The sequence below is a fragment of the Diorhabda sublineata genome, chromosome 10 (genome assembly GCF_026230105.1).
Source record: "Diorhabda sublineata isolate icDioSubl1.1 chromosome 10, icDioSubl1.1, whole genome shotgun sequence".
Taxonomy (NCBI): Eukaryota; Metazoa; Arthropoda; class Insecta; order Coleoptera; family Chrysomelidae; genus Diorhabda; species Diorhabda sublineata.
The window spans coordinates 12,095,487-12,123,244 of record NC_079483.1 but is presented as its reverse complement, the minus strand read 5'-3'; the positions used below and the strand labels follow the sequence as shown (position 1 = coordinate 12,123,244).

Here is a 27,758-nt window from a genome sequence, read left to right as displayed (position 1 = left end):
AGGATTGCCAATGTTAAGTTGTGCTTTGTTTTACCATACACTGGATTGTTCTTTGTGTATAAGTCGGAGCGAACGAGTAGTTCAGTCCATAGATAAAGTTTATGTTTTCGTTTCTAAATCATCTTGACTTTAGGTCTCTTCTGTTTCAAAATTAGTTTTTTTTAATAATTTTTGAAAGATAGATAAAATTGGCGTTTCGACTTTTCTAAACTAATTTTGAAACAGAAGCGACATAAAATCAAGAAGATTTAGAAACATAAACATATCAAAAGGTCTCAGAAATAAGAAATTAAAAAAGTTTATGTTTTCTTGCTCCCAGAAAATCTAGGTAGGTATATAACCATATATGTAATACTTCTATATGGACAGTTTCTATAAGTGTAAGTTGTTCCGACTAAGGAAGACAGAAGGGCAAGGATTTCTCTATCCTCCGAGGTTCCAGCTCGGTTCTGTGCGTACTCAAGCATGCGCAGTATAGATAAAGTATCTCAAACGAGAGAGAAAATGAATATTGTCGGCACATATGCACATATGTCGGAATATATGTAATACTCTGTTTTACATATATGGGTATCAAAGACACTCCCACAAGGGGTACAATCCACTAACCACTCACGACAATCACGTTCACGACCACGATCTTCTCGTTCCACTTAGTCCAGAGCGTTATAATCGTACACCAAAGTGAAATGAATTACAAGGAGTTTTAAGCGTTGAGATAAATATCGACGAATGGCAAAACAGAAAAAATAAAGCGAAATCTTTAAGAGGTTATATTATAATTTGTAAATTATTGATTTTTTTTTTAGTGGAATGCTTAACTGATTTACATTAAAGTAAAATGAAAATATCTTCTGCGGTGATAGTAAAATATTTGGTGGTGCGTCACAGGAATGCTTCAAAAGTACTTATCCCATACCGCATCAAATAAATGAGATAGATTCTCATGGTTGCAATCTGCGTTGCTTGAGTTTTGAAAATTCCGATAATTTTCTTAACGCTCACTTTGACCCATCTCTTGACAAGGGTCGTCGTGAACGTTAGTCATTACGTCATGAGTGGCGTTCTGGTCGCGACCACAACAATCGTAGTGGCTATGTGAAACGCCCAAAAAAGTATTTCAGGCGCCATGAACGCTTACTGGATGCACCCAAAGCATTCTTTGTGTATAAGTCCTTGGGTAGGTGATATATTTTGAGGTCTTAGTAAAAACGATTAACGTAAACTATAAATGTTAATAAAATAGTTCTATAACAAATGCATAAATTTCACGCTGAAGTAAATCACAATGAGTGAGTAATGATGGCTATTACTCATTCGGATGAATTATATTATTGTCTATGCTCATGATGTGTTATAACCGGTACTTGCGAATAATAATATGAGGAAAAAAAATACAATTTATTAATTTGAAAAATACGCAAGTGTGTTTATTACTTTCCAGCGAGTTATATACAAAATTGTCCCCAAGATCCCCACAACGCAATAAACTTTTTTCAAATTTACATATTTTGAAATTAAAAATTTTTCAAAACAGAGGCTATTTTGGTTGCTTTTATGTAACTCGACAAGTGTTGCATTAAGTGGTGAATGTGAAGGTACTTTGTCTAGTTCCTTTTCAACGTCATTACTGTTGTGACAAAAGTTTCAATTTTATCCGAGGACGTACTTTAAATTATCGAGAGTTTCTTGAATTTTTTTAAGAAATTGAAAGTGACTTCTATGAAATTCATTACACTGAAGTGAAATGGTTTAACATCGTTTCAATATTTGCTTGATGAAGTAGTATCCATCGATAAAAGTAAAAAACTACTTAATTCTCCTGTATTACAAAATAACATTTGGCCAAAACATGTTTTTAGATATCGTAAAATATTTGAATGAACTAAATATAATTTGATTTTCTTAAATATAGTGCAATATTACATTCTGAATTCCAAAGAAGATTTTAAGATTTCAAAGCTATTCATTATATTCATACAAAAGTTATTTTATACGAAAATACTCCAGGAATAGATATTTTAATTGTTTATTAAAAGGAGGATACGCCTATGAATTACGAATGTTCCATCTTTTCATTACTCTCTCATTCATAAAAATAACCTATATTTAATTTTAACGTTTGATGTTTCTCTTATCTTTTTATAAATCTATATAGTATTATATTCTAAAAGGCAATATACCTAAATATAAAATTGTAATAACTATGTGTCATTATAAATTAATTTGTGTCATTAAGGTATAAATAAATAAGTAAATAAGATACATATTTCATTAACTGATTTTTTAAATGACCTTTAATTTAATATTGTAATAGATCATATTTCTTTGTTTAGATCAAATTAAGCTCGGTATGCGTGGATTCCTATTGCCTAAACAATGAATAAAAATTATTAAAATAATGGAAAAATGTTTTACCGTCATCGCGGATATTATGTTTTTTATTTATTCGACAGTAAATTTTATTGGATTTTAGAAAAAAATCACGCAAACCACTTTTTCTTGCCGGAAGGGTCTGGCATACCTATTTGAAGTGTGTGATGAGGGCTAAAATTTCTCCATCATGCCGGAAACTCTTTTTTTTGTTTTATTCATTTTTATGTAATTTTTTGAAAATATCTTGGTATGCGCGCTCAAAACTTGGCGGAAAAATTCCGCTTATCATCATGAAGTGCATAAACTATATTAGCATCTACTCCAAAATGTACGATGTTCAATACATATACTTTGGAGTAAATGCTTTTTGTCGAATTACCTTTGTTACATAATTATTATGATCCCATATAATATAATAATTATGATTTTGGAAAATTATTCTTGTTGGTAAATGTTTTTTTTTCCATACATAATATAGTTTAGTACAGGAGAAAAGGTACAAGCTATTCTGTCCCTTCAGTTTGCTTTACCTTCAAGTGTCGAATGTTTCGTCATTTCGTTTTCTATTTTGGATAGAAGTGTTGCATCTTTATATTTTTGAATATTATTAACTCATATTGTTTTCTTTTTGTACTGTGTCGTAGTGACAATTAATTCAGTGTATTGTAGTTTGTGGTGAAACATTTTAATATCTTCCTGTTTTGTAATTGCAAAATGAAGTGTTTTATTTGCAATACATCTACTAAGGAGAAGATTATTCCATTCTCCTTGAAAGAAGAATCTTTTAAAAAATGTCAAAGTGTGCTACGCTTCAAACGAATGAAAAAAATTAAAAGTATGCGGATTTAAGTTTAAATTTAAATGATTTGAATACTAACGGCTACCATCTCTCGTGTTAAAGGAAATTTACGCCTATACCAGTGAATTACAGAGAAGAATATGAATTCTTGTCAACAAGTAATGTATTTTCGGGAGTTTATTTTATTTGAATTTTTAAAAAATTCGCGATTCTTACTCAGGTAAATAAACTCCCAAAATTGCTCCGGTAGAGAATTTTCAAGTATGGCAAAATACGACATTCCTTTGTACCTTTACTTAACAATAGGTCTAAGAGGGTCGTCTAGACCGGGCCCTGACGTGTAACATACCTGGAAATAGTCCTTTCTTCCTGCACCTATAAAAGCAATTGTTTAAAAGAAACAAGAGGACTGACTAACTCTGAAATCTAAAAGTGACTGTTCACTTTTCGTTTCCGCACATTTCAAGCAACGAAAATTTGTATTATATAAAATGTGGTTTCTAAACTTGTTTCCCAGGATCAAATATTATTTTTGAAAAAGTTTATCTTACAATAATTATTCAACAGTTCATTCTTAAAAGAAATAACAATTTCTCGAAAAAAATTATTTAAAATTCTTTAAATGTACAGCTAGAAATTTTTCGTATAACAATCATTTTTGCAAGAATAATAAATTTACCTAAAAAATTAATACGAATATTAAAAGATATTAAAATGAAAAAGATTGTAGAAACGAAAGAAAAACAGAACATTTGAACATGAATGATTATATTCAGCATACTATATAAAATACGCATTCTTTCATACATTATAGGGTGAAAATCTTGATCCTTTAGCCGATATTGTTGAAGATATTCCAGGTATGACGACGGCTATTCTTCTGATTTAGAACGAGAAGGGGTTCGTGATAAGTTTAGAAAAATGTTTATAAACGTTTCACAAATAATGCCGCGTTTGAAATATTTTCAATAATTATTTTCTCTGATTTTAATACTCTTTACATCATAAAAAACGTCATTTCATACAAAAATATACAATTTTATATGATTATTCATAGAATCAACCGAGTACTTCACGTGATGATACTGCAGCAGAACCAATTGAAGTTTCAGATGATCAAGAGGAAAACAAAATAACCGAACAGAGCATTGATAATACAATCAAGAAAACTTTTTTTGCGGGTGTTGGGAAATAAAAAAACGTCGGGGATACCCAGTTAAAGATAACAATAACTTGGTTAAAGAAATCAGAGATAGGTTGCGTGTTCTAAATGATGAAATGAAATATAAAAGAGAAATAGCAGAACAAAATGAAGAACATTCTGAATCTCAATTGTGGTTTGAAAAACGTCAAATCCATCATCAAGCATTCCAGATATTTAAAGGAGTAAATTTTAGAAAAACAGAACATCTTATATGCTGATGTCTTCAAGCGGTATAAAGCTTTATTGAATGAATTAGCTGCAGAACATGAAATAATTTGTGATTTTAAGAATTATCGAATGGAGCATTTACAAGCTAAAATCATAAATATGATGATGTTTTAGCTACTGAAACAACCAAGGAGCATAGCTACAGAAAACTTATTTATAAAAAAAACTTGAGATTGGATCATGACTTGACAGAAAAATTAATTTCTACATCATCAGAAAAATACAAACTACGCGATATTGCTCTCTTCGTCATTATATATCAAACGTAAGGACTAAAAAACCACGGAAAATAGATTCGACATATCACAAAAGGAGATTGTGATATTCCAGATTCATTGCAGTCCTTCATTTATCATTTAATAAAAGGTCCAAATTTACGCAGGAAACTATAGGATGAAGATACTATAAAAATAGAATCAATATGCAGCGATTTGATTTATACAATGAATAAAGGATGAATAAAGCCAGCAAAGCAATAATGTTAGGATCGTCATTAAAATCATTGACTGGAAATAAACAAATTTTTACAATTTTAAATGAATACGGCTATTGTGTGTCATATTCTGTAGCTGAGGAATTAGAAACAGAAATGACTTATACTGCATATGAAGAAAATAGTATAATCCCAGCAGGCATCATCCGAGATAAAGATTTATCATGTCTGAGATGGTTGAATAGGAGATGAAAGTTTGTCAAGTAATATTTTTTTTGTATAGATTTATATTTTCTATTTAAGCTAGAAATTTAAAAATACGAAAACTTATTATTTGGATTATTTCACTCCCTAATTGATATAAAGGAAATGTTACTTATCAGCAGACATAAAATTTCAAATTATTTTACCCTCCCAAAATAGAACTTTCTTTAGCCTTTGAGAATTTGTTTACTAAATAACACACAGTAGTTAGAGATCATTTCCAAGGTATTCGATTTGATTTATTTTCTGTGACATTTCAAGTGACCTGTTATATTTTTGGAATAATACAGGTAAATAAATAGAAACCCTTCAGAACAGAAGGATGGCTACCTGTACCTGCGATTAGTTACCATTTGAACGTGAGAGGTTCAACTTGAAAGTGATGGATATGAGTGGAAACGTGTTATTTTTTATATTACTTGCAGTATTTCTAATGGTAAGTTTGGAATATTTTTAAATTAATTAGATTAACACACCACTCATATTGGACAGAATCCAGCATGAGGGGAGATTAAGATTTCTGTTGCCTCTAAATTTGTTATTCACAATCACGTGAAGCATTTTATTGGTTATAAATTTATTAATTACGATTATGGGGGGCAACACATGGTAAGGACTGTCATGCATTACTTAAATGGAATCAATATGCAGATCTTTGTGTGGCTACGTGCAGTCCTGATTTAAATCCAATAGAGCACTTTTCGGTCATTCTAAAAACATTAATGTGGTCTGTAGTACTTCCAATGTGCTTGAATGAGTTAAAAAGTGTTGTTATCTTAAACAGAAAAACATTCCTCAACACATCACCTAATCTTTAATACCTAGTTTACTACGAGCTCGAAGGGGTACTATGCTTTACTGATGTAATTTTTTTATGTGGAAATTCTCTTTAAAGATTTTAGTATGTTTAAATAGCAATTTAGGAAAAAAATAAAGTTAATTGAGTGAAGTAATTAAGAGAATTTTTTATCACATTCGAAGTTATGGTTTTTATTGAAAATTTCTATTTACTAAACCATAGTTATTGATAAATTGGTTAGTGGAGAATTATAAACACATGTTGGGTATATGTGTAATGGGTGTTTCTAAATTCATGCGACAAAATTTGGTAGGTGATTGTATGAAATTAAGATTGGTCTTTCCTATAACAAAATTTTCTCAGCCCACCCCTTTCCGAGATACTTTCAGTAATGCTAGAAACTTGAAATTTTGTAATTTTCGTGCACTTGCAAAGAAATCCAGCATTGTATATGAATTGTATTACTTTTTGCATATTTACCGTTTTCCATTCAATTCATAAAAAAAAAATATAAATTGCCGTGTTGAACATTGAAAAAACACCCGTGGTTAGTCCTTTGCGAGTGTAGGAAAATTACAGAATTTCAAGTTTCTAACTTCAATGAAATTTTAGAAAAAAAATAGCTCAATTGTAGTCACCATCTTTTAAGGAAGATATCTCGGAAAGGGGAGGACTGAGAAAGTTTTTTTATAGGAATGACCCATCTTAACTTCATATGAGCAACCACCTCCTGAACATGAATTTTGAAACACCCTGCACATACATAGTTGGGCAAAATAAACGGAGCATCGAATTTGTGGCTTAACTATGTCTGTCTGAAATACATTTTTTTGTATATTTTTCATACTTTCTAACAGTGTTGTAGATTTTCTATTTATGTCATATTTTTTGAGACAATATTTTAAATGCAAATTTTTTTGAAAAGATATGATTTTGCTGAGTCTCTGACTTACGGATTATCGCTTAACAACATCAAATTGAATAAAACAATTAAGTTTGAAATTCCAGTTTATTTTTTCAACACATTTTGGTTTACACGATATTTGAGGTTGATACATTATTAATCCACTAGAGGAACGTGAAAGAATTAAATTACTCATCATTATTAATATTGGGAATACAAAGAGACCGTTATAAATGCCGCTGATTTGTTCAATGATACATATCCTGACAGAATTTCTTATATTTCCAATTCTACAATTTATCAAATTCTAATTAAACTGGAACAGTAAAAAATACTCTTGGTTGTAAACTAAAGAGAATAGGCACAAATAAAGATAATAATATAATCATAAGAAAATATGAAAAAGAAATGAAATAAGTAACATGGAATAAGACCCTCAGGTCTGAAACAATCGAAAAGATTTCTTTCCTATTCCGCCAACTGGTCCGAAAAGGCCCTTTCATTGAACAAAGACGAGTTATTGGTATGGATTACTGGACCCTGTCCGGTGAACAACCATCTGAAGAACATCGAAAAAACACCCGACAGCTCTTGTCGCTCCTATAAAGAACCAAAGAAAACCGCCGACCACCTTCTTTGTGAGTAATATAGATATTAGTAAGAGATATGGAAGAAGCATACTTCAAAAAATTCCTTTTTTATCCTACACCTGTCTTAAATGAAGATGTTGAGGTAAGCGATTACAGTTCTGCAAAACAATTATGAATGGAATTGATGTAAGTAATACATTTACGAATGAGCCACGATGAACCAACATTTTGTTTGAACGGATTCGTAAACCAAGCTAATTTCCAGTATTGCTGAGATAATAGTCCGCATTAGATAGTAAAATGTCCTAAATTTTATCAACAAAATCTAACATTTGGTGTGGAATGGTAAGAGGAAAAATAATTAGATATTAAGTCGTTTGCTCGCAATTCGCAAATCGAATTGATCGTTTGTGGTTATCAGGAGAAATTTGGTTTCGGCAGGATGGTGCTTCACTTCATTATGCTGCTAGGGCTAGATAATACCTGTATTTCCGAACAAATGGGTGAGCCTAAAAGATTATATTGAATGGCAGTAAAGTCACCGGATTCTTATCTCCACTGGATTTTTATCTTGGAGGCTAATAAATTGATCGTCTATAAGAATTTACTCAAACTCTATAAGAACTAAAAGATTTAAACAGAGTTATTCAAAGTTCAAAATTTGCTGTCAGGCAGCCGAAGGTTCAACAACTATTATTAATAAATGTCGAATTTTCAATTATTGTTAATTTTGTACTATAATATTACATTGGAATTTGATGTTGATGAAACATAAGTCAAACGACAGCAGGTCCAGCTTCCTTCTGGCGAACTATCAGACCCTCTAAGATCTTTATCTGATTTGAGTTATTTAATGTATAAAACATTATTTGTACTCCTTAATGACGCTAATGACCACGCGTTCGATGAGTATTATCAAATAAAAAATAACCGTAAGCCGTATGTCACAGATCTACTACATTTTGTATCAGAAAAATTCAGTTATATCATATCTACACATAAAAAAATGGAAATACAAACATACAATATGAAAGACAATTTTCATAAAAGTTATAATTAGGAAATTCTGCGTTCCGCCAATTTTGCCTAACACTGTATGTACGAATTTCGGCGTATTCAAAGACATTAAAGATATAAATATCAAATTCACGAACAAGATATTTCTATTTAGTATAAATCGGGATATTTTCAGTTTTAAAGTATCCGTAAAATTTTAACATATTTTGCCAAAACTAATAATTTATATTAATATTTCAGCTGCCGTTAACAATGGCTAAGCCAATGAATTTTGAAGTCAATGCACGGAATAAAACCATCAAAAGTAAGTATTACTATGTATATAATTCAAAGCAAAAATTCAGTCCGAAATCAACAAATTGGGAGGAAATAGGCTAACATCTTCTAAAGAAACCAAGGATGAAAAATAGCAGTAGCAATACCTGTATATTAAGCGGCGGGCTAAGTTTATTTAATAAACTCTCTCGATTTAGTTGTGGCAAAATTTTCAATTATCTCATCAAAATTTATATTCCATCACAACTCATTTTCAATGCACAGCCTTGTTAATGACGACAATCGCTTATCTAATATCGTAGAGCGATGTACATTTTTTAGCAATCTATAGGCTATATATGCATTCGAAAAAGTTATGATCATATCTGATTCAACGATTCAATTAAACATTTTCAATGGTATTAATGAATTATTTGTATTATTAATCAATTCGGATTGAAGTTTGATAAGAGTAATTAATTATCTGGCAGTATAAAAAATATTCTTTCATTAAACAAAGACGAGTTACTGTACACAATCGGTAGGCTATAAAAGTTACGATGATATTTGATTCAACGATTCAATTTAGCATATTCAATGGTAATAATGAAACTCACTAAATCATTCAAGTTGTAGATCATTCGAATATATTTCTACTAGAAATTTTACTCGCACTTCTAAATCATCATTTACATTTTGAATATAGAATTTTTTATTATTTGGAGTATGAAATTATTATATAGAATAAAAAATGAGTGTGAGGATTAAATTACAGTAATTCATTCATTTCATTTAAATTTCCAAACAAGTTTTGGAAAAAATGCAAATTTTGCTGTAGATCCAATATCGCTTCTAAAATAAACGATCAAATTAGTAATTTTGCGGGGCCCCTTCATGCTTGGGGCCTGGTGCTTTAGCCTCCGCTAGAAACTCTCTAAATCCGTTGCTGAAATTAAGGCCCTATATTGCCAGGGATGAGGATTTCTAACGATTTTTAACTTTTCGTAATCCCGCGTGGTTTAAAGAGCAATATCCACTTATATTGTAATATACTATTTTTGGTTAAGACTTTGGTATACCACCCACCTCTGATTCTGATGAAATTTTACATATGGAACCAGATGTGGCTCAGCCTACATTTGAAGATATGGAACATTAAATTTGAAGAGGTGGAAGAGAATGATGGGCCCCGATTACGGTAGGGTTAAATATAGAGAAGATTTTTTTAATGGTGACGATTTAAGCAACCGATAAGGTGCTCCACGGAGCAAAAAACACCAAATGGAGACAACGGATAAGGATGGGCATTCAAAGGCACAAACTTAACCAGTCTTAGCCTAGTCTAGCCTAATCAAACCAAATCAGAATTAACCCGATAATATCCTGATTAAGTATTACTTTGGAAGGCTAACCAGCCATCTGGGCCTTCTTTACATCAATCTAGCCTGAATCGGAATGAATGCGGCTTGGAAGGGTTGACCATGGTCCTTCAGAATACAACCGACTATCAGTTTATAGAGTGCGGAATTGCTTTCTTGGTGAAAATCCGGATGGAGCTCATCTATCTATCCCTAGGATCAAAATCAAAAATGATATTAAAAAAATGTTAATTTTTGCAATAAATTAACATATTTCAATAGAGACTGTCGTATAACAAGCCTGGCATTCGTGAGGGATGAAAGGTAGGGATCACATTTTCATATCTCATGTCAGTTTATACGAGGGTTGCTACTCAAGTTTTGAGATATGGCAACACTGATGTGAATATGCCAAATCTGACATTGCTATCATAGAGTTAGATATTTTCAAATGTGAATGTACTCAGAACGTGTTGCTATATGAGTGCTATTTGACTTTTGGTGATGAAGCACTATCTCGAGCCATCGTGTTCCGTTGGTTTTTCGAATGTATATGAACCCGAAACTACACAACAATTTACTGTATGGTTCATCAAGAAGAGCCAAATCCAACATAAGGTGAACGTAAAACGGTCACTTCTGAATGGTGCACCAGCATTTGTTTGCTACAAATCACGAAAACCGATCGCAGAAGACGAATTATTCTCCACTAAGACAATGTGAGTTCTCACACATCAATTCAAACAAAAATGTTTTTGAACAGTCAAAACATCGAATTGGTGAGTCATCCACCGTACAGTACTTGTTGAAAGCCCGTGAATGTTGGGAATTATTTCTTATTATTTCCGCAGAGCAGCAATAAATTGCGAGGTCAACATTTTTATACTCTCGAACAATCGGAATGGAAAAAATGCTTTGATAATTGGTTAAAATGCATGCAAAAGTGTATTGATCTTAATAGGGAATATTTTGAAAAATAATAAAGCCCCATCAAATTATAATTATTTGTCTATCTCAAAACTTAAGTAGCAACTCTTGTAATGGGTGAGTCGGAAAGAACGAACTAAACTATAGGAGTGTATTTTACATTTGAAAATACTTCAAAAATTTATATGTTATTCGATTTTTATCTAATTACAGCAGAAAATTAGCCTTCAAACATTTTCTGATTCGTCCACATAGAGCGCCTTTTGCTCTCTTTTTTGATTCGTATAATTAGTGCATAACCATTCATCTGCTCGGCTCCACTCGCACTGTATTTACAGTTTTTGTAGATTCAATTCTAATTTTTTTGCAGGATCTGCAATATTGTTCCCGGACGATCTAAACTTCGTTTTGGACGAGGCACCAGCATGTGCTACAGATTCAACATATTGCGAAGAATATGAAGACTACCCGGAACAACATTTAAAAAATCTTTTGAACTGGCATCAGATGAACAAGAATCTCTTCGGAATTGATGTAGCACCATTATTAGGTAAAATTTCATTTTTTTTTTTATTTAAATATATGTTTTTATACCTTAAGATGTAAGCAAGTATAATTAAGCATGAATTTGATGAATATACGACCCTATAATTAAACTCTTTGATAACTTCATTAATGATTATATAAGACTTTATGCTGGCAGTTGTTTATCTGGTGGCTAGCTTGTTCGTAAACGTAAACTTTGGTATTTTAAATATAACCTAATATTTTTTATTCTATCTTAGAATGTTACATGAAATTTAAGATAAAATCGGTAAACAATGTCTCATGTCAAAAGTAAGTATTATCGAGATATTTTAATCATTTTCAAAATCTTGAAAAAATCCTCGTTCACAATAAATAACGATATCTTCCTTAGTAATGAAGCTAGTGACGTGCATACTTGAATATCTCATAAGTGTTTGGATTTACGTGGCTTAGGAAATACAGCAAAAAATGTAATACAGTGTGTTGTATTCAAAAGAACGAAACAGATAAATGATTTATGTTGTGCGAATTGGAGGCTGGATTTCAAAACACCCCGTACAAAATTATGGAGTTAGTAGGCAAGCGCTTGTAGTTTGTTGGATTCAATTTCAAGTCACTAGTTCGTCGTAGTTAATAGAGATATTGTTGGTCAATGTGGACTACGATTTTTTCAAAATTTTGAAAATCGAAATATCTCGAAAATACTTTTTGGTATGGGACAATTTTACTTGAAATTTTATGGAGAATTTGAGATTAAAATGAAAAATATTAGGTTTAATTTAAAATAACAAAGTTTTGCGTCTATTTCAGGTATAACCGGAATAGCCACATTCTGGACAGCATTATATTTGAACTCATCCAAAAACTTCGTAATTTTAAATAACTGAATCCGCATTGACTATTAATGGTCATTTCTATATCATATAATTCATCCTACTTTAATACATGTCTTTAATATGTTTTAGATACCAGAGATGATGATGAAGAGTTTGTTTGCAAATCTAGGGTTACAACAATATTTCCAAAAATAGCTAAAAATACAAGGAACGCATGGAAAATTATTATAAATCAAGGAGACAACGAAGAATATAAACAGGGTGTGGTGGTGGAAAGGTGCTTAACGTGAGTATAGTTGTTTATTATAAAAGGAAAAATTATTATAATAATTGACAATAATTAGTCAAATTTATCACTATGTATTTTTCAATAGAAGGTGATTTTAGCATAGGGTTTATAGTTGATAATACTGATATCCATTTAGGGATAGAAAACAAAGTTTATACTAGAAATTACGATTTAAGATATGATAAACATTTATTTCCCAACAAATAACGTTCATTCGAAATTTTGATTAATAAATTTAACTTTAAAAAAGTTATGTTCATTACTGTTTGGTACGAACTAGTGTACCTTGTAACTATTATTAGCTTTCAAAATATCTTTTTCTTCTTCCTGCTGTGTATAGGCATCATTGCCTGTTTTTCTTCACGTCATTGCCTCTGCTCAGTCACCTGGGAGGTTGTCACTCCATCTTTTCCTAGGTCTTCCAATGCTTCTTTGTCCTGCTGGTGATTTGTCCCTTGATATTTTCACAATTCGTTCTTCCGTCATGCGGTCAATGTGCTCATTCCATTTTATCTTTCTATCCAGTACCCAGTCATTGATATTATCTATCCCGCATGTTCGTCTTATGTTTTCATTCCTTTCTCTATCCATTAGTGTTCTTCCCGCTATTCTTCGAACTATTTTCATTTCTGTAGTCTCCAATATCCGTTTCGTTTTAGAGGTCTCAGGTCGGGTCTCTGCTGCATAGGATAATATAGGTCTGATTACGGTCTTGTAAATGTGGACTTTTGCTTCAGTTCGAATGTATTTATTTCGCCAGATTGTGTCATTTAGGTATGCTGCTGCTCTTGAGGCTCTTGTAGCTTGGCTTTCAAAATATATTTGTATAAAACTTCATTGCAATGTTGCCAGTAGATTCGCTGTAATCGTTGAAAATATGTGTGATTCGTTTTTCGTCAACGCCATTTATCTTGAATACGGATGGCGACTTTTTACTAAGCAAATCCCAATTATTTTGCTGTTCCTATAGACGTGGAACTTTTTCAAGGGGCACCTGTAATAAATTTATATATAGAAAGTGTGTGAAAGTTATATATTATCAATTTTGAGAAAAAATGTCATATTTCACAGAAATATTTATAAAACTTGAATCCCAAAATGTAACTATGAGATCAGAGCATTAAGGGCCAATCAATTTGAATAGTACAAGCTTAATACCACTTCATTTTTAATACGCTTCTATTAGTTTCACTTGTATGTTTATAACCGACTGTTTGCTCTCAATTTTGTCATACTATGAGAGATTAGATTTGATTCAAATTTTGCACTTGTCAAAGACTAACGACAATATAATAATTCTATCAAAATATCTGATTATACTAATTCGACTCATCAAGATTCATAAATTTCTTTTTCTATCCTTTATATGAGAGCGAGAAAGACAGTTCGTAGGTGAACTAGGTTTGATGCAACTCTTAACACAACAACAAAAAATTAGCCAAAAAATACGCTTTTAGAAATAATCGAACTAAAAGGTGAAAAAATAGTTATTGGTGTGAATAAAATTACTGATAAGATAATTAATTGAAATATTACGAAAGCGTGGAATGCTTTCTATGAAATTTTTAAACTCTCTCTTCCGAAATGAAAATGATGAAAAATATACTATCCTAGAATATATATACTATCCAGTCTAACTATCCTAGAAACACGGACCGCATTTATATTTGTTATCTAAGTTAAATAACTTAATTCACAACTATTTATTAACATGAAATATAAATAAAAAAAGTGGTTTCAATAATCTGCCTACTGTTTTCGTTGGATGTGAAGACTATATAGGACAATCTATGCTAGTTTATGCTCCCTTAAATACTAATTCTATTGTATACAACAGCTATTATTAATTATATTTATGGTTGTCACGTCACATCAATACAAAAATAAGGATAAGTAATTTGATATGTTAATGGAACTGCTAGTGTCTAAGGGACATAGGAAGCGCTTAAGTAAGACGTTTAGGACGGTGAGTTTACAATAAATCTTAATGAATACAATTGCAAGTAGGAGTTAAATATTCGAGACGATACGTTAATGGCGCATAAAATAAGAGACTTATTGTATAACTTGATATATGGTTAAAAGATCTTAAACGGTTCCGATCAGGAATAACGAGATAATTCCTACATAAGAAACATTACCGTCTATCTTACCGTAGAGAGTCCTACTCAATGAATAATTTTTAGTTATCGAAAAAATCCCCGGATTGAGAATCAGACATATTTTGGTTACTAAACGCAAAGTTAGTTTAACAACATTATATAAACCACCTCACGCTTTTTATCAGTAAGCTTATTCTTATACCAGCTTTTTAGTTTGATTATTGCTAAAAGCTATTTTTTTTATTTTTTTTAAACTATAATTTATACTATCTCAATCATCAAATGTAACGATTGACAAAGCTTTCCGGATACGAGTGCATCAATGTTCATCACAACTCTTTCTCGTTACAAAAAAAATAACTGTGGGTACAAATTTTATAAAATAATGTAATTGTCATCGATTTATTACTTATTTCAGGGCAGGTAGAAAATGTGATGTTATTGGTGAAAAGTCGCAATACTTCATCACAGCTTGTAAACAGAAATACATCTATAGACGTCTCCTTTCTTTAAACGATGTCGGTTTACCTGAGTTAGATAGTTTCAAGCTTCCTTCGGCATGCTGTTGTTCATATAGAAGGAAATTTGATTTTAGTTTCCAATGGAGGACTTAAAAGCATCTTATTTCCGTCCAGTATTTTGGCAATTCTAAATCAACAAGGTATGTGTATATATATTTTACATGTTATTCATTAGAATCTATTTTCTTTAAATAGAAGGTTGACATGATCAACTACACAAAGCTAAATGAGATGGATATAATAAATATATATTATATATTTTAATTTTCAAAGAATTCGTAAAATTTTAACACGTTTTGCCAAAACTAATATTTCTGCTGCCAATAACAATGACTAAACAAATGAATTTTGAAGTCAAGGCACGGAATAAAATTACCAAAAGTAAGTATTCCTATTTATATAATGTAAAGTATAAAGTCGGTCCCAAATCAACCTAAGTTGCTTTTCAATGGAACATTTTTATATTGCACATCAAATACTGGGTGAGTGAAAAGTAACGAGCCAAACTACAGAAGTGTTCTATACATTTGAAAATGTATTTGATGTTATTCGATTTTCAAATTTTTTTCTACTTAGCTACATAGAAAAAAATCAGCTGAAATGGTTCGGACATGTGCATAGGATGAATGAGGAAAGGATTGAAAGAAGAATATTAGAAGACAAAAATAAAAGATGACCTAGAAACACCTGGATGGACGAAATCAACAAAACGACTAAGAGTAGAGTGAAAAAACTAAATACGGTACAAACACAAACAAAGGAGTGAAAGAAATGGAAGAAAGACTCGATGGAAAAAGAAACTCAGCCCCCCATTTTATAACCGAAAGGGTAAATAGATATAAGGATAATTATTAAGGATCGTTCAAACATCAACCTTTAAACATTTTATGCTTCGTTCATATAGAGCGCCTGTTAGTCTCTTATTTGATTTACAAATGCCTTCAATATTTCGAATACGTCGAATTAGTGCATCATGATTGTGCACATTTACTTTGAAGTTGTGAGGATTCAGGTCTTTGGAAGCCAATTTGACCACTTCGACCAATCAGACGCCCTGGAAACCCTTCACTGTGGTTAAAAGAAAATGCTCATATATAAAATATTGTTTTACCCTGTCATTTGAAAACAAACTACCATTGAATAAATGAATATGAGCTTTTGTTTTTTTTTTGCACTAAAACCCCGCATTTCTTAAACATTTTTTATAGAATTCATACCACAACTAAGTGTATTTGTAATGATTTTATAAAATAACTAGAAGTCGAACTTGCTTAAAACAACTGGTTGAAGTTAACTGTTAACCTTTATCTATTGATTATCAGTGTGAGTGGAGATGTAACAAGAAAGACTGTCGTAATGAAATAAGCTTGAGGAAAGGAACATGATTAGAACAAAGAAAACTTCCACTTGATACCGTAGTTTTTATCATAGATTCTTGATCTCAGGAGTATGCAGCCACAAATTTTTCAAGACAGAAATTCGATATGTCTACTAATACAGCAATACAGCAACAGATTTGAAGAGCTATTTACGGGAGATGTGTGCGAATTCACTTTTAAAATATCTGGATTACAGCGCGAATGCGCCGAGTTTTTTCACATTATGTTTTTTCACATTATTTATTACTGTACTTCTTTCCACTCACCCACTATATACAATTTTTGTGTTTTCATTCCTTCTTTATTTGGATGAAGCACCAGCATGTGCTACAGATTCAAAATTTTGCGAATAATATGAAAATAACCCGGAACAATATCTACGGAATACTTTGAACTCGCATCAGATGAACAAACAAATTTCTTCGGAATTGATGTAGTACCATTATTAAGTAAAATTGCATACCTTAGGTACGTAAGCAAATATTATTTAGCATGAATTTGGTAGTTGTTTACTGGTGACATGTTGGATGGTCTTGTTATTAGGAATTTTCCTAGCTCTATTCATTTCATGTAATGAGACAAACAATGATAAGTTTGAATCCGTGACAACTAATCTTTCTGCTGCTATATCCGCTTAATTGAATTGGTGTTTGCAGTATCTGTATGTACATCGATCTAGAATAACGCATTATCATCAAGTTGTGTTTCAAGTTGAAAAAAAAAACAATCTCATGATATCGTGAAATATGTATGTGATACTGATTTGGGAACACTTCTGACTGATAATTAAAAAGGAAATCATGCTTCAGTTTGAAAAAAAAAACAAACGGATCCTAATTAAATAATTTCAATAATTATCACTGGTGATGAAAATTGGATGTAGAATGAAGACATTCCGAGTTCTCAATGGAAAACCAGTGACTAAGCTCGCCGTGAATAGGCTCGTCAATCAGTCGAACATTGTTTTCTTTGACGGTGAGGTCACAGTACTATTAGAGTTCGATCTGATAAGACTAAATGTCTCTTTTCACATTTACTTATTTGCTGTTCTTACAAGATTAATACTGCTAAAGGCACAGCCACGAAAAAAAAATTATTTGAAAGAGCAAAAAATATGGCAAAAGTAGAGGTTAACAAAGGATCATGCCGCCTCCAACGGCGTCCCAATATTAAAATAATTAAATTGTATTACAATAATCAGTAATATTATGATAGAATATTAAAAAAACCTTTCAATGAGACTTGCAAATGCTATTAATAATATACTCTGATTTCGAATGATAACTTCTTTTAACTTGAAGCAACTTCTTTCTTGTGGGAAACTTTTTATAGCTGGGGAGCTAGTGAACCCTCTTCCTGTAAGGCGTCAACCCTGTATGTTATCAGCCCCTTTATTTTTTTAATTGTAAAATGAATTGAGTATTAAAACTTGTTTCCGTGAGATTAAAAATTCAATAGGATACAGTTTATTTATTGTAAATCTTGGAAAAAATTGACAGGCGATTACATTGAGCAAAAGTATGGTGAATTGAAAGGAGCACAGTTTATGAGGCAAAATAAACTTTTCCTGTGGTTGAAATTGACCTTGACAGGCGAATGGAAAGGTGCTAAAGGCGTGCGAGTAAGAGGTTGTACGTATACGTATACCTACTATTGACCAACAATGTAATAAGAAGAATTTCTTGTGCCAACGATTTTTACTTGTGTAGATAATAATTTAAAAATCTATATGGAATATGACAATAATAATTTTAAAAAATGGATAAATATTTCTGAACTGTATATGAAATTTTAAGAATAGGTAAAAAAACCTTTTCAAATATTGCGGAAATCTAGTATAATCCGGTCAATTTAGACATTCGAAGTTACACAAACTCCCATCAAGCTGAAAATCAGTAACATTGTTTAAAATACAATTGAACATAGAATTTTAATGTTCCCCATCATTTTCATGTATGGAAAAAATTTATTTAAAGTCGAAGGTCAAAAACTGAGTTTTTCGCAATTTTCAGCAAAACGGTGAGTTTTATCATAAAAAAACTTTAAGCGAAAATTGTAAATCATAAAATTATCTACAAAAAACGCATCAATACTTTTTTTCCTACAAGCCACTGTTTCTGAGATATAATGATTCAAAAAGTTGTTATGGTATTTAATGGTTTCACCAATATATTTTCAGCAGTAAACTTTTCTTACAACATTGAAATGAACCGATAGTATTAGTAAGAAATTTCTGTTGACTGGTTGGAACTGTCACAAGTTCATCAAATAAATTATCAATTGATGAAGATGTTGCTAAAGTTCGACGATGTTTTCTGCAGCTTTGCTATTTCTCGTGCAATAATTATAACCATTAAATAGGACAGTAAATCTGAAACATTATAACTTTTACAACTTTTTGGATAGTTATATGACAGAAATAGTAGCAACTTTTATGATAAAACTTATCGTTTTGCTGATAATCGCGAAAAGCTATTTTTTCCAGCATGATGGGAATTTATGTAACTTCACTCTTATTATTTTGGTCTAATTTGACCGGACTAGTATCAGAAGGCGTTCAAAGCATTAGGAAATGTAGAAGTAGTAGAGATGAAAGAAAAAAATTCCGATACTCGATAAATTTGTATGCCAAGTGTACGGTTCGAAATGTTCAAAATTAAGTGATGGGCTTTATGAAAAGTTTCTTGCTACATATAACACAATTAATTCTAAAATATTCATGAAAATAGTAAGAAGTTATGATTTCTACCTTCGTGCCAACGTGAACTACAACAACAATTATTGAGAACTGCATATATTATAAATATATGGCGAAATTGTCATTTAAACGAACCAATAATTCTTACCACTGAAAATAACAGTTGGAAGTTAATTGATGGTCATCATGATTTTTCCATTTTCATTGGTTTCAGGTGAATACGATTCCTTCTTCTATCAAGGATATACTTTTACAAGAAGATACTAATACTGCGAAGCACAATCAACTGAAACTGAGGAATACATCTTAGGTAACATATAATTTTTTTATTCGATAAGACTTGACATACAGTCCTATTCAATTGAGATTGATATTCAATTCGTAATGACCTTATTGGTTCATTAAAATATTTTGTTTTCTATTTTCAGAAGAGGAACATATTATAGAAACGTCAGATGATGATGAAAATAGAAGAAGTGAAGTGTAGAATGATGATGAAGAGAATTAATGTAAAAACTAATGTAGATTACATTAAAACTAATAAAATGTATTGTATTTATTATTTTTTTTTTCATTCATGTCACTCGTACTATATGCATTCACGTAACACCTCTTACTCGCACGCCCTTAGCAGCTTTTCCCTAACCTATCAAGGTCTTATTCTTCCCAAAACCGCCTGCCATTGTACATTTATTCCTAAACGTTTTCTCAAAAACATATCCAAATTTCAACCATACAGGATAAAGTTTATATTACCTCATCAACTGTGCTCCTTTCAATTCACCTGTCACATACTTTTGCTCATTGTAATCGCCTGTCAATTTTTTCAAGACTAACAATAAATAAACTACATTCTATTAATTTTAAATTGTTATACTCTATTTTATTATTTATTTTAACACCTTTTTTATTTGCAATATGTAAAATTTTAGAATGAGCAAATTGTTTAAAGCAATATAAAGCGTATTGCCACCCGGTGGCAATTTCTCTTCACTTGAAAAAAATCGTTTGATCGAGGGACAACCACACAACATATCTATGACACTAAAATCTGTTAGGCAGGTCACACAGAAGATGCCTTCTAAGCCTTCGCTGGGTGGGAGGTCTCATTAGAGGTTGAGCCAATGTATTGGGATGAGTTTCCATGCGCAAAGAATTTTTTTTGGAGAAGTGAGATATTTTTTTCTTCAACTGACTTAGGCCGGGTTTCTTCACTTCCTAATAAAGTCCCTACTAACTATTATTTACTCAATAACTAAAAATTCGGTATCTTCAACTTCTAATAAAGTAAACCTCCGAGTTATTTGCCAAATAAGTTATTAGGCAGTCACGAGTATCAAATAAACAGTTTAGTAGTTTAATATACATCAAAAGTCGTTTGTTTGTCTATTATACCTATATTTAATTAGTTCATTTTTGGAAACATTCGTCATACAAATAATTAAATATTCAATATGGATGCTTTTCAAGATTTGTTTGATGAAGAATTGATTTCGGAACAAGCTTATTAGGTTCGTCATAAACCTTAACAAAACACGTGCAAATATAATTACGCACAGATCGTTGCCAAAACCACAAATCATAGGAAACCCTCAATAGAAGAACGACTATTTATTAAATACATAATAAAGTGACAAATACTTATTAATTAGTTCGGATTTAAATCATCTAGGGTGAAGAAACGATAAACATTTATTCGACAATTAAAAGTTTCCACTAAAGTTATGTGGCTAATAATTATTTGGCACTTTATTAGAACGGCCCTTAATTTGGAGGTAACAAGCGATAACGCTATTGGGTAGATATCAAGGAGCATTTACAATAATTCTGACTACTTTTGATTGAAATTTAGAATTGCTATAGATGAGTTGGATGCTGTGCCCCATAGTTGAATACCATAACTCCAGATGGATTTTAGTGTGACTTTGTATATCAGCAGCTTGTTATCGATTGTTAGTTGAGATTTTCGACCTATTAACCAGTATAGTTCGCTAAGTTTTAGACCTAATTGCTTTCTCTTGGTTAGTATGTGTGTGCTCCAGATTAGTCGTCGGTTCAGATGAATTCCAAGGAATTTTGCACTCTCTTTTTGTTGCAGTAGTTGCCCGTTCAACATCCCAGTGGAATATGCTCCTCTCCGTTGGGTGTATACAACATAAACATATTTATTTTCATTATCCACGTTTTTAGTCACAAGGAAGTAGCGTCCAAGTTTGTCTGATATGTGTGAGAGGCAATAGATCGGTCCAGGTGAGACATTGTCATCTGCATATGTTGCGGTAATTACGTTGTTGTGTGTGGGAATATCAGCTGTGTACATGAGATAGAGCATCGGGACAAGTGCACTTCCCTAGGGAACTCCTGACATAATTGGATGTAGAGTGGTGATGTAATCTTTGATTTTGACTTGAAAGATTGTGCGAGAGGTTTTTCCTGATTTTGTATAGTAGTCCATTGTGCCAGACCTTGTCGAATACCTGAGCGATATCTAAAATACTCTATTTATTTTATAATCTATGAAATAAAAGGGTTGATGACGTGCAGAGCCTGCCAGGACATGGCTATTGCCCTTAGCATGATATAAATCATAAATGTACGAATTTCTAGCCTTACAGGTCTCGAAGGGTTCAATAGTTCTTGAACTATTAGGAAAAATTTCATAAATGTTAACATCTCATCTTTTTTAAAAGTAGCATTGGAAATTTTGTTAAATATTAGGGAATTATATGATGCGTTATCTATCTATGTATGTAATCAACAATCTATTTATTTATTTAATACTTCTTTCTAATATTCGAAGTTCGACGAAAAGGTATGATAACCATTCTTTTTTTATGTTTTAAACCATAATCAGGATACGTACGCAATTTGTTTTAAATGAAGTTCAATGGCACTAAATCGTTCGACATCCCTAATTTATCCCAAGCGATTAGTATCATTTTTGTTATTACGTAATTAGAACTCTGAAGGGTCGCCATACTGGTACAAATCGACTATTTGATGTCCCATCAACGTTGTTACAAATTGTTTGACTTGATATAAAAACATCTTTTTCGGGAAATGTTTAGAGGAATATTTTAGCTGATAGTAAAAGTACTGTGTAAAAGTCATATATAACTGCATATATGCATTAAAATTTCTAGATAGTACATTTAAAATTTCAATAATTAACGAGATACAATCTTTTTAATACGTGAATTGATAACCTTATTTTTCCAAATTTATAATAAACGCTTATTACTACGAAGGTCATATGAATATAGGGCATTAGGTAATTAATTTAACTCGTATATTGTCCCACATGAATGCAAGTATGTGGGAGTTCGCATGTCGCATTTCATATAATTATTTTACACTTTACACCACAAGTGGTGGGGATTTTTATGCACAAGAGGTGCAATTCACAGATAACACTGTTTTCGACAAATTTAAACTCATACATACGACGGTTATCTGGAAAGTTTCAGAAAAACATAACATAATCATTTTTATTTTTTAACATGTTCCCTTTTTAAGTCAATACGCTTAGTCCAGAGATGTTCTAACCGTTTTAACTTTTTCAGTTTGTAGTTACCGTCATTCTTCTCAAAATAGACGTTTATATATACAATAAGGTAATCGATAAAAATCTTTCTACAAGGGAAACTTTGAGTGGAATTGTGGGAAGGCACGTTGTCCTGATGGAAAAGTACTTTGTATTCAATCGAATGCTGTCGCATTTTTGCAATTTCTCTCTTTACCTTATCAAGCAACAATGCGTGATACTCTCAAGTTATTGTTTCACCTTGAAGCTGTCAGTCTTTTTCGGAGCAGGTTTGTCCTTTATGATCCACAAGCGTAACTGTTGTTTTCGAAATGTAGGGGTGAATCCAGGTTTTAAGGAAAATTATAAATCGTCGCAAAAGCCGACCACGCGAATGAGGTGAGAACGCATTTAAGTTAAGTTTTTGATCCAAAGCGAGCAAACAGGATAATCAACGAAAGGCTAGTTCACGAATAGACTATAGTTTTTACACTCTGGTACTAATACCATACAAAACTCAACTTTTTCGAAGATTTTTATGGAAATTTTAACCTGAAATGAGTATAAAGTAACTGTCTCACTTGAAGTAAACAAATACTGGACGACATTTGACGACATCTAAAACCCACGAAAATTAGTAGCGTTGGAAACAAGCGAAATTTAGCTGATACTTTGAAAATTATTTTTTCTGACATATTTTTTTATCGAGTTATAGCGATGTAAGGCCCAGTACGCACTGCGATTTTTCATCGCGCGATTTATATTCCGTCATCGGAGTGAATTCTAATACGCACTCCCAATAAAATTTCGTCTAAAATGGATATTAGTTTATAATTTGTGATCAAAATCCTAACCTAAAAATTTAATGAAATATTGCAATAATTCTTAAACCACACACTTATATTTAAGTAAAACTTTTTTTAGTTCAAATAAACAGTTGAAGGCAGCACTGACATTTTTTACTTTAATAACAGTGTGACGTTAACAATGCAGCAATTTTTCATTTAATTTTTAGGTTAGGATTTTGATATCGTATTTAAAAACGCTCGTAGGCAATCTGTAAACTTATTATATAAATAAAGTGTTAAATTCAGTTACCTTTTTGTTTTTTTTTTCAACAACACTACATGTTTCCCAAGTAAAATATATTTGTTGATATATTTCCTCCCACAATTTCACCTTCAATATTCTCTCTCTCTTCAATTGCTCTATATCAATGACGTCTTCTTCTGGTATTTCAAGTACGAAAATTTCAGAAATTCAAGTACGAAAATTAAAGAATTTCAAGTTTCTAGCATTACTGAAATTTCAGTCTCCACCTTTTGAGGATAGTATCACCTTCTGAATTTTGTACAAAACCTGCTTTTCATACATTCAATTATCCGAATTCCTAACGACAACAATCAGTTCGATTTATCAAGTTTCCATAGTAATAATGAATTAAATTTTTAGATAAAATATTTTACTGATTTCTAATCCTATATTTTTCTTTGCAGCATGTAAGACTTGGCATCTGAAGTGTCATTGGAAACGAAGCTTCATGATTGTGTTCTGAGTAGTTTCTTGAAAACACAACCACAAGAGGGCCAAGTTTTGTATATACGAGGTCTGGCTATTAAATAACGAGACTGGTCTGACCCTCTTGAAACCATTCAGTCATCACGATACCGTTGATGTCAAAAAAAACTATCAACATTGCCTTGATTCTTGATTTGCTCCCTCGGCCATCACTAAAGCGCTTATACCACTCAAAAAATCGCGCACGAGATAGAGATTGATACGTTGCTCCTGTTTTTCGTCACACATGCACAAATACTATAATAATTACGGAAACGTGTTTTGGGACGTGCATAGACAAGACAAGATATAGATACCCAACGCACAACTCGTTATTTACCCCAACCGTCTAGGGCACCCTCTAGGCGCGCGGTCTCGTTATTTAATAGCTAGACCTCGTATAATAGTCACATTATTTCATATATACTTATTATGAATAAAACTAGCGAGTTTCGAAAATTGTTTTATTTTCATTAATCAATTACGGATAAAAATAAAGGAAAGTGACGAACTAGGGGATAGTATCTAGGTTTAGTAATATGGAATACCAACATTTATCTCAGAAAGGAAATTTACACACGCAAAAAATAGGGATTGTCTCTATATTTTATGGCTATTCGCATATTATAACATATCAGTCAATCAAACTCTTTCGTTGGTGTGACAGTGTTTTATCGCATCACTTTTCAAAGTAAGGTAAGTCATCTGAATTAAATTAGAAACAAAATATTAAACAATACATGAACAAGGAATGAATCCGATAAATTCACTACACTAAGAACGGATTATATAATAGTTTCAGGATTTTCAGTATTTTAGGTAAAGAACTAAAGGGCGTATTTGGAAATATAAAATTAAGAAAGCAAAATTTCTCAAAATTCAAGTGGCACTTTAAATATCATAATCGAATTCTGTAGCAAATTCTGCGCATTTTTGATTTAGTCTTTTTATAAGAGATGCGCAATTCAATGTGAATATTAGAGGGCGTTGTTTCAAATATTTTAGTAAAGTCTCTCTATGGGATAGACTGTGCATGAGCGTTCGTTCACGAGATTTGTTTAAATTTTATTGTCTATTGGAACATATATGTTGGAATTCAATTCAATTCAAATTCAAATTATAAAAGTTTTATGAACAAAATTACATTTATAGACATAAATAATGATATTACAGAAAGAAACGAGTCGACAGACAATATTTAAGTATGCCATATATCATTTTCTTTCATGATTATTTTTGCTACCGGGATAGATGCATGTGGGCATTTTTGAAACACTTTCACATTTAACGAACGTGAATATCCGATTTCGGTTTTCGAATCTCCGAAATAAAACTCAATACAACCAAATACAACGCAAGTCTGATCCGTTTCGTTTAAATTCGAGAGACCACATGACAGAGAGACCGAGTCATTTATTTTTGAAGGAAGATAATAAAAAAAGAGACGGAGCTGTCTCTCTATTACACATAAGCGTTATAGCTCGTGTCCAGACTTTCCTATACAGGGACTGTATTTTATATAATGTGATGCCATCTAGCGGCAGATTATTATGAGTTTAAATTACTGCGGGTAGGCCAATGTAAGAATTTTCCATCCAGAATACATTTTCAATTCTAGTTCGAGCATAGTAGCCTAATAAACGTTCGAAGAAAAACTCTCGCCATTTACACATTTCTTGATATATCTTGGGAGATAGAAAAGAAATAAATATGCGGTCTTCGCTACTTTAATACTAATCTACTCTACTTTTAAAAGATATACTTGAACTTTTTAACGTTTCTTTTTGCATTTGTCAAGGGAACTCACAATATCTAAAATATATGAGCATTCACGTTGCTAATTATATCGCTTAGAATCTATAATGCAGTCCATATATATAATACATTCAATTTTAGCATTATTATGTACTTTGTGGAAATGAAAATGAAAATATTATCCCCCTTCCGCACCCCTCAAAAATTTTAAATAAGAAAGTGGGTAGTATAGCACCTTGTTGGAAAGGGATTTTAGTCATCTAATCAGTAATATTATTTTTTTTAATATTTAAATAATACTTAGAATGTATTTTTCAATGTACTTTACTATTGAATAAAATATTCAAAACGACCACATTTCACTTCTTGACTATAACCGAGTTGATTTTGGATTTCTCATACATTTTGTATAACCCTAGGGGTTATTTTGTTAATTTCTTCCGTTATTCTAACTTTTAAATCAGAAATAATGTCTGATCTATTAAGAGGAGAGGAGTCAAATCAGCTGATCTAGCCGTCCGATCTATCCACGTCTTCCAATCTACCTATTGGGAAAAACCTCGTTTAAATAATTTCTAACTGTACGTGCAAAATGTGGTCGAGCTGCATCTTGTTGGTAGTAAATATATCGATCTATCTTATTTGGATGATTAACATTTACGTTCGCGGCCGTGCAGACGCTGACGTTGGCATTGGAACGCAAGCGCGGGCGTTTGTGTTTATAAATCACACTTCGTAATCTGTTTAATTTATGTTGAACGCGAACACAAGCGCGAGCGTCAAAGTTTAAATATCGACATTGACTGTGATTCTTTTTTGATATCCTTTCCAAACTTATTTCACTTGTCTTCAAATGCCCATTCTCTCTAAACCCACTCTGCTCAACTGCCTTCTTTCAATTCGGTGACTGGTATTACTTTTAGCTCTAATACTATCAATTCTAATTTTATACCCTCTTTTTACACCCTTTATTTTTCTTGAATATTTTATTTCTGTAGCTTGTATTTCACTTTTTGTTGCTGGTTTAGCACCCATAATTCACAGTCATATGTTAATATGGGCGTAAATATAGTTCGAAATACATTTTGGTTTCTCTCTTATTTATGGATCCATTGATCAGAGCATAATATACTTTGTTGGCATTTTCAATTCTCCTATTTATTTCTGTCTCTAGATCTTATCTAATTCAATTCCTAGATATAGCACTACGCTTACTTGTTCTATTTCTTATGTCTACATTGAGAACTCGAATCAACGAAACATGTTGAACAATTCATAAGAGTATCTGTCAAATGTACCTTCTAAATTGCTTTGCTATCTGATGCACGCTTCCATTTCCACTTATCGCTACTGTTATTTTACGCCAGCTCTGTTTGATTTCTCCGCCTTTCCTTTTTGTTTCTACTATGCATTTCT

General features: G+C 31.8%; 1 protein-coding gene across 1 annotated transcript; it reads left to right on the top strand.

Annotated features, from left to right (window-relative positions):
• Positions 1 to 7,114: 7,114 nt before the first annotated feature.
• LOC130449542 (protein spaetzle-like) lies at positions 7,115 to 20,069 on the top strand. The gene is made up of 6 exons (XM_056787428.1): positions 7,115 to 8,918; positions 11,525 to 11,704; positions 12,648 to 12,804; positions 15,328 to 15,570; positions 19,722 to 19,817; positions 19,936 to 20,069. The coding sequence occupies exons 1-4, from the start codon at positions 8,867 to 8,869 to the stop codon at positions 15,521 to 15,523; spliced, it is 585 nt and encodes a 194-aa protein (XP_056643406.1). The 5' UTR covers positions 7,115 to 8,866; the 3' UTR covers positions 15,524 to 15,570; positions 19,722 to 19,817; positions 19,936 to 20,069.
• The last annotated feature ends 7,689 nt before the right edge of the window (positions 20,070 to 27,758 follow it).

Bases quoted from the DNA above. Each gene is read 5' to 3' on its own strand.
- LOC130449542 (XM_056787428.1), top strand. From the start codon at position 8,867: ATGGCTAAGCCAATGAATTTTGAAGTCAATGCACGGAATAAAACCATC. The intron at 11,705-12,647 runs GTAAAATTTCAT...AATATGTTTTAG, and splicing joins TGATGTAGCACCATTATTAG to ATACCAGAGATGATGATGAA. The intron at 12,805-15,327 runs GTGAGTATAGTT...TACTTATTTCAG, and splicing joins GTGGTGGAAAGGTGCTTAAC to GGCAGGTAGAAAATGTGATG.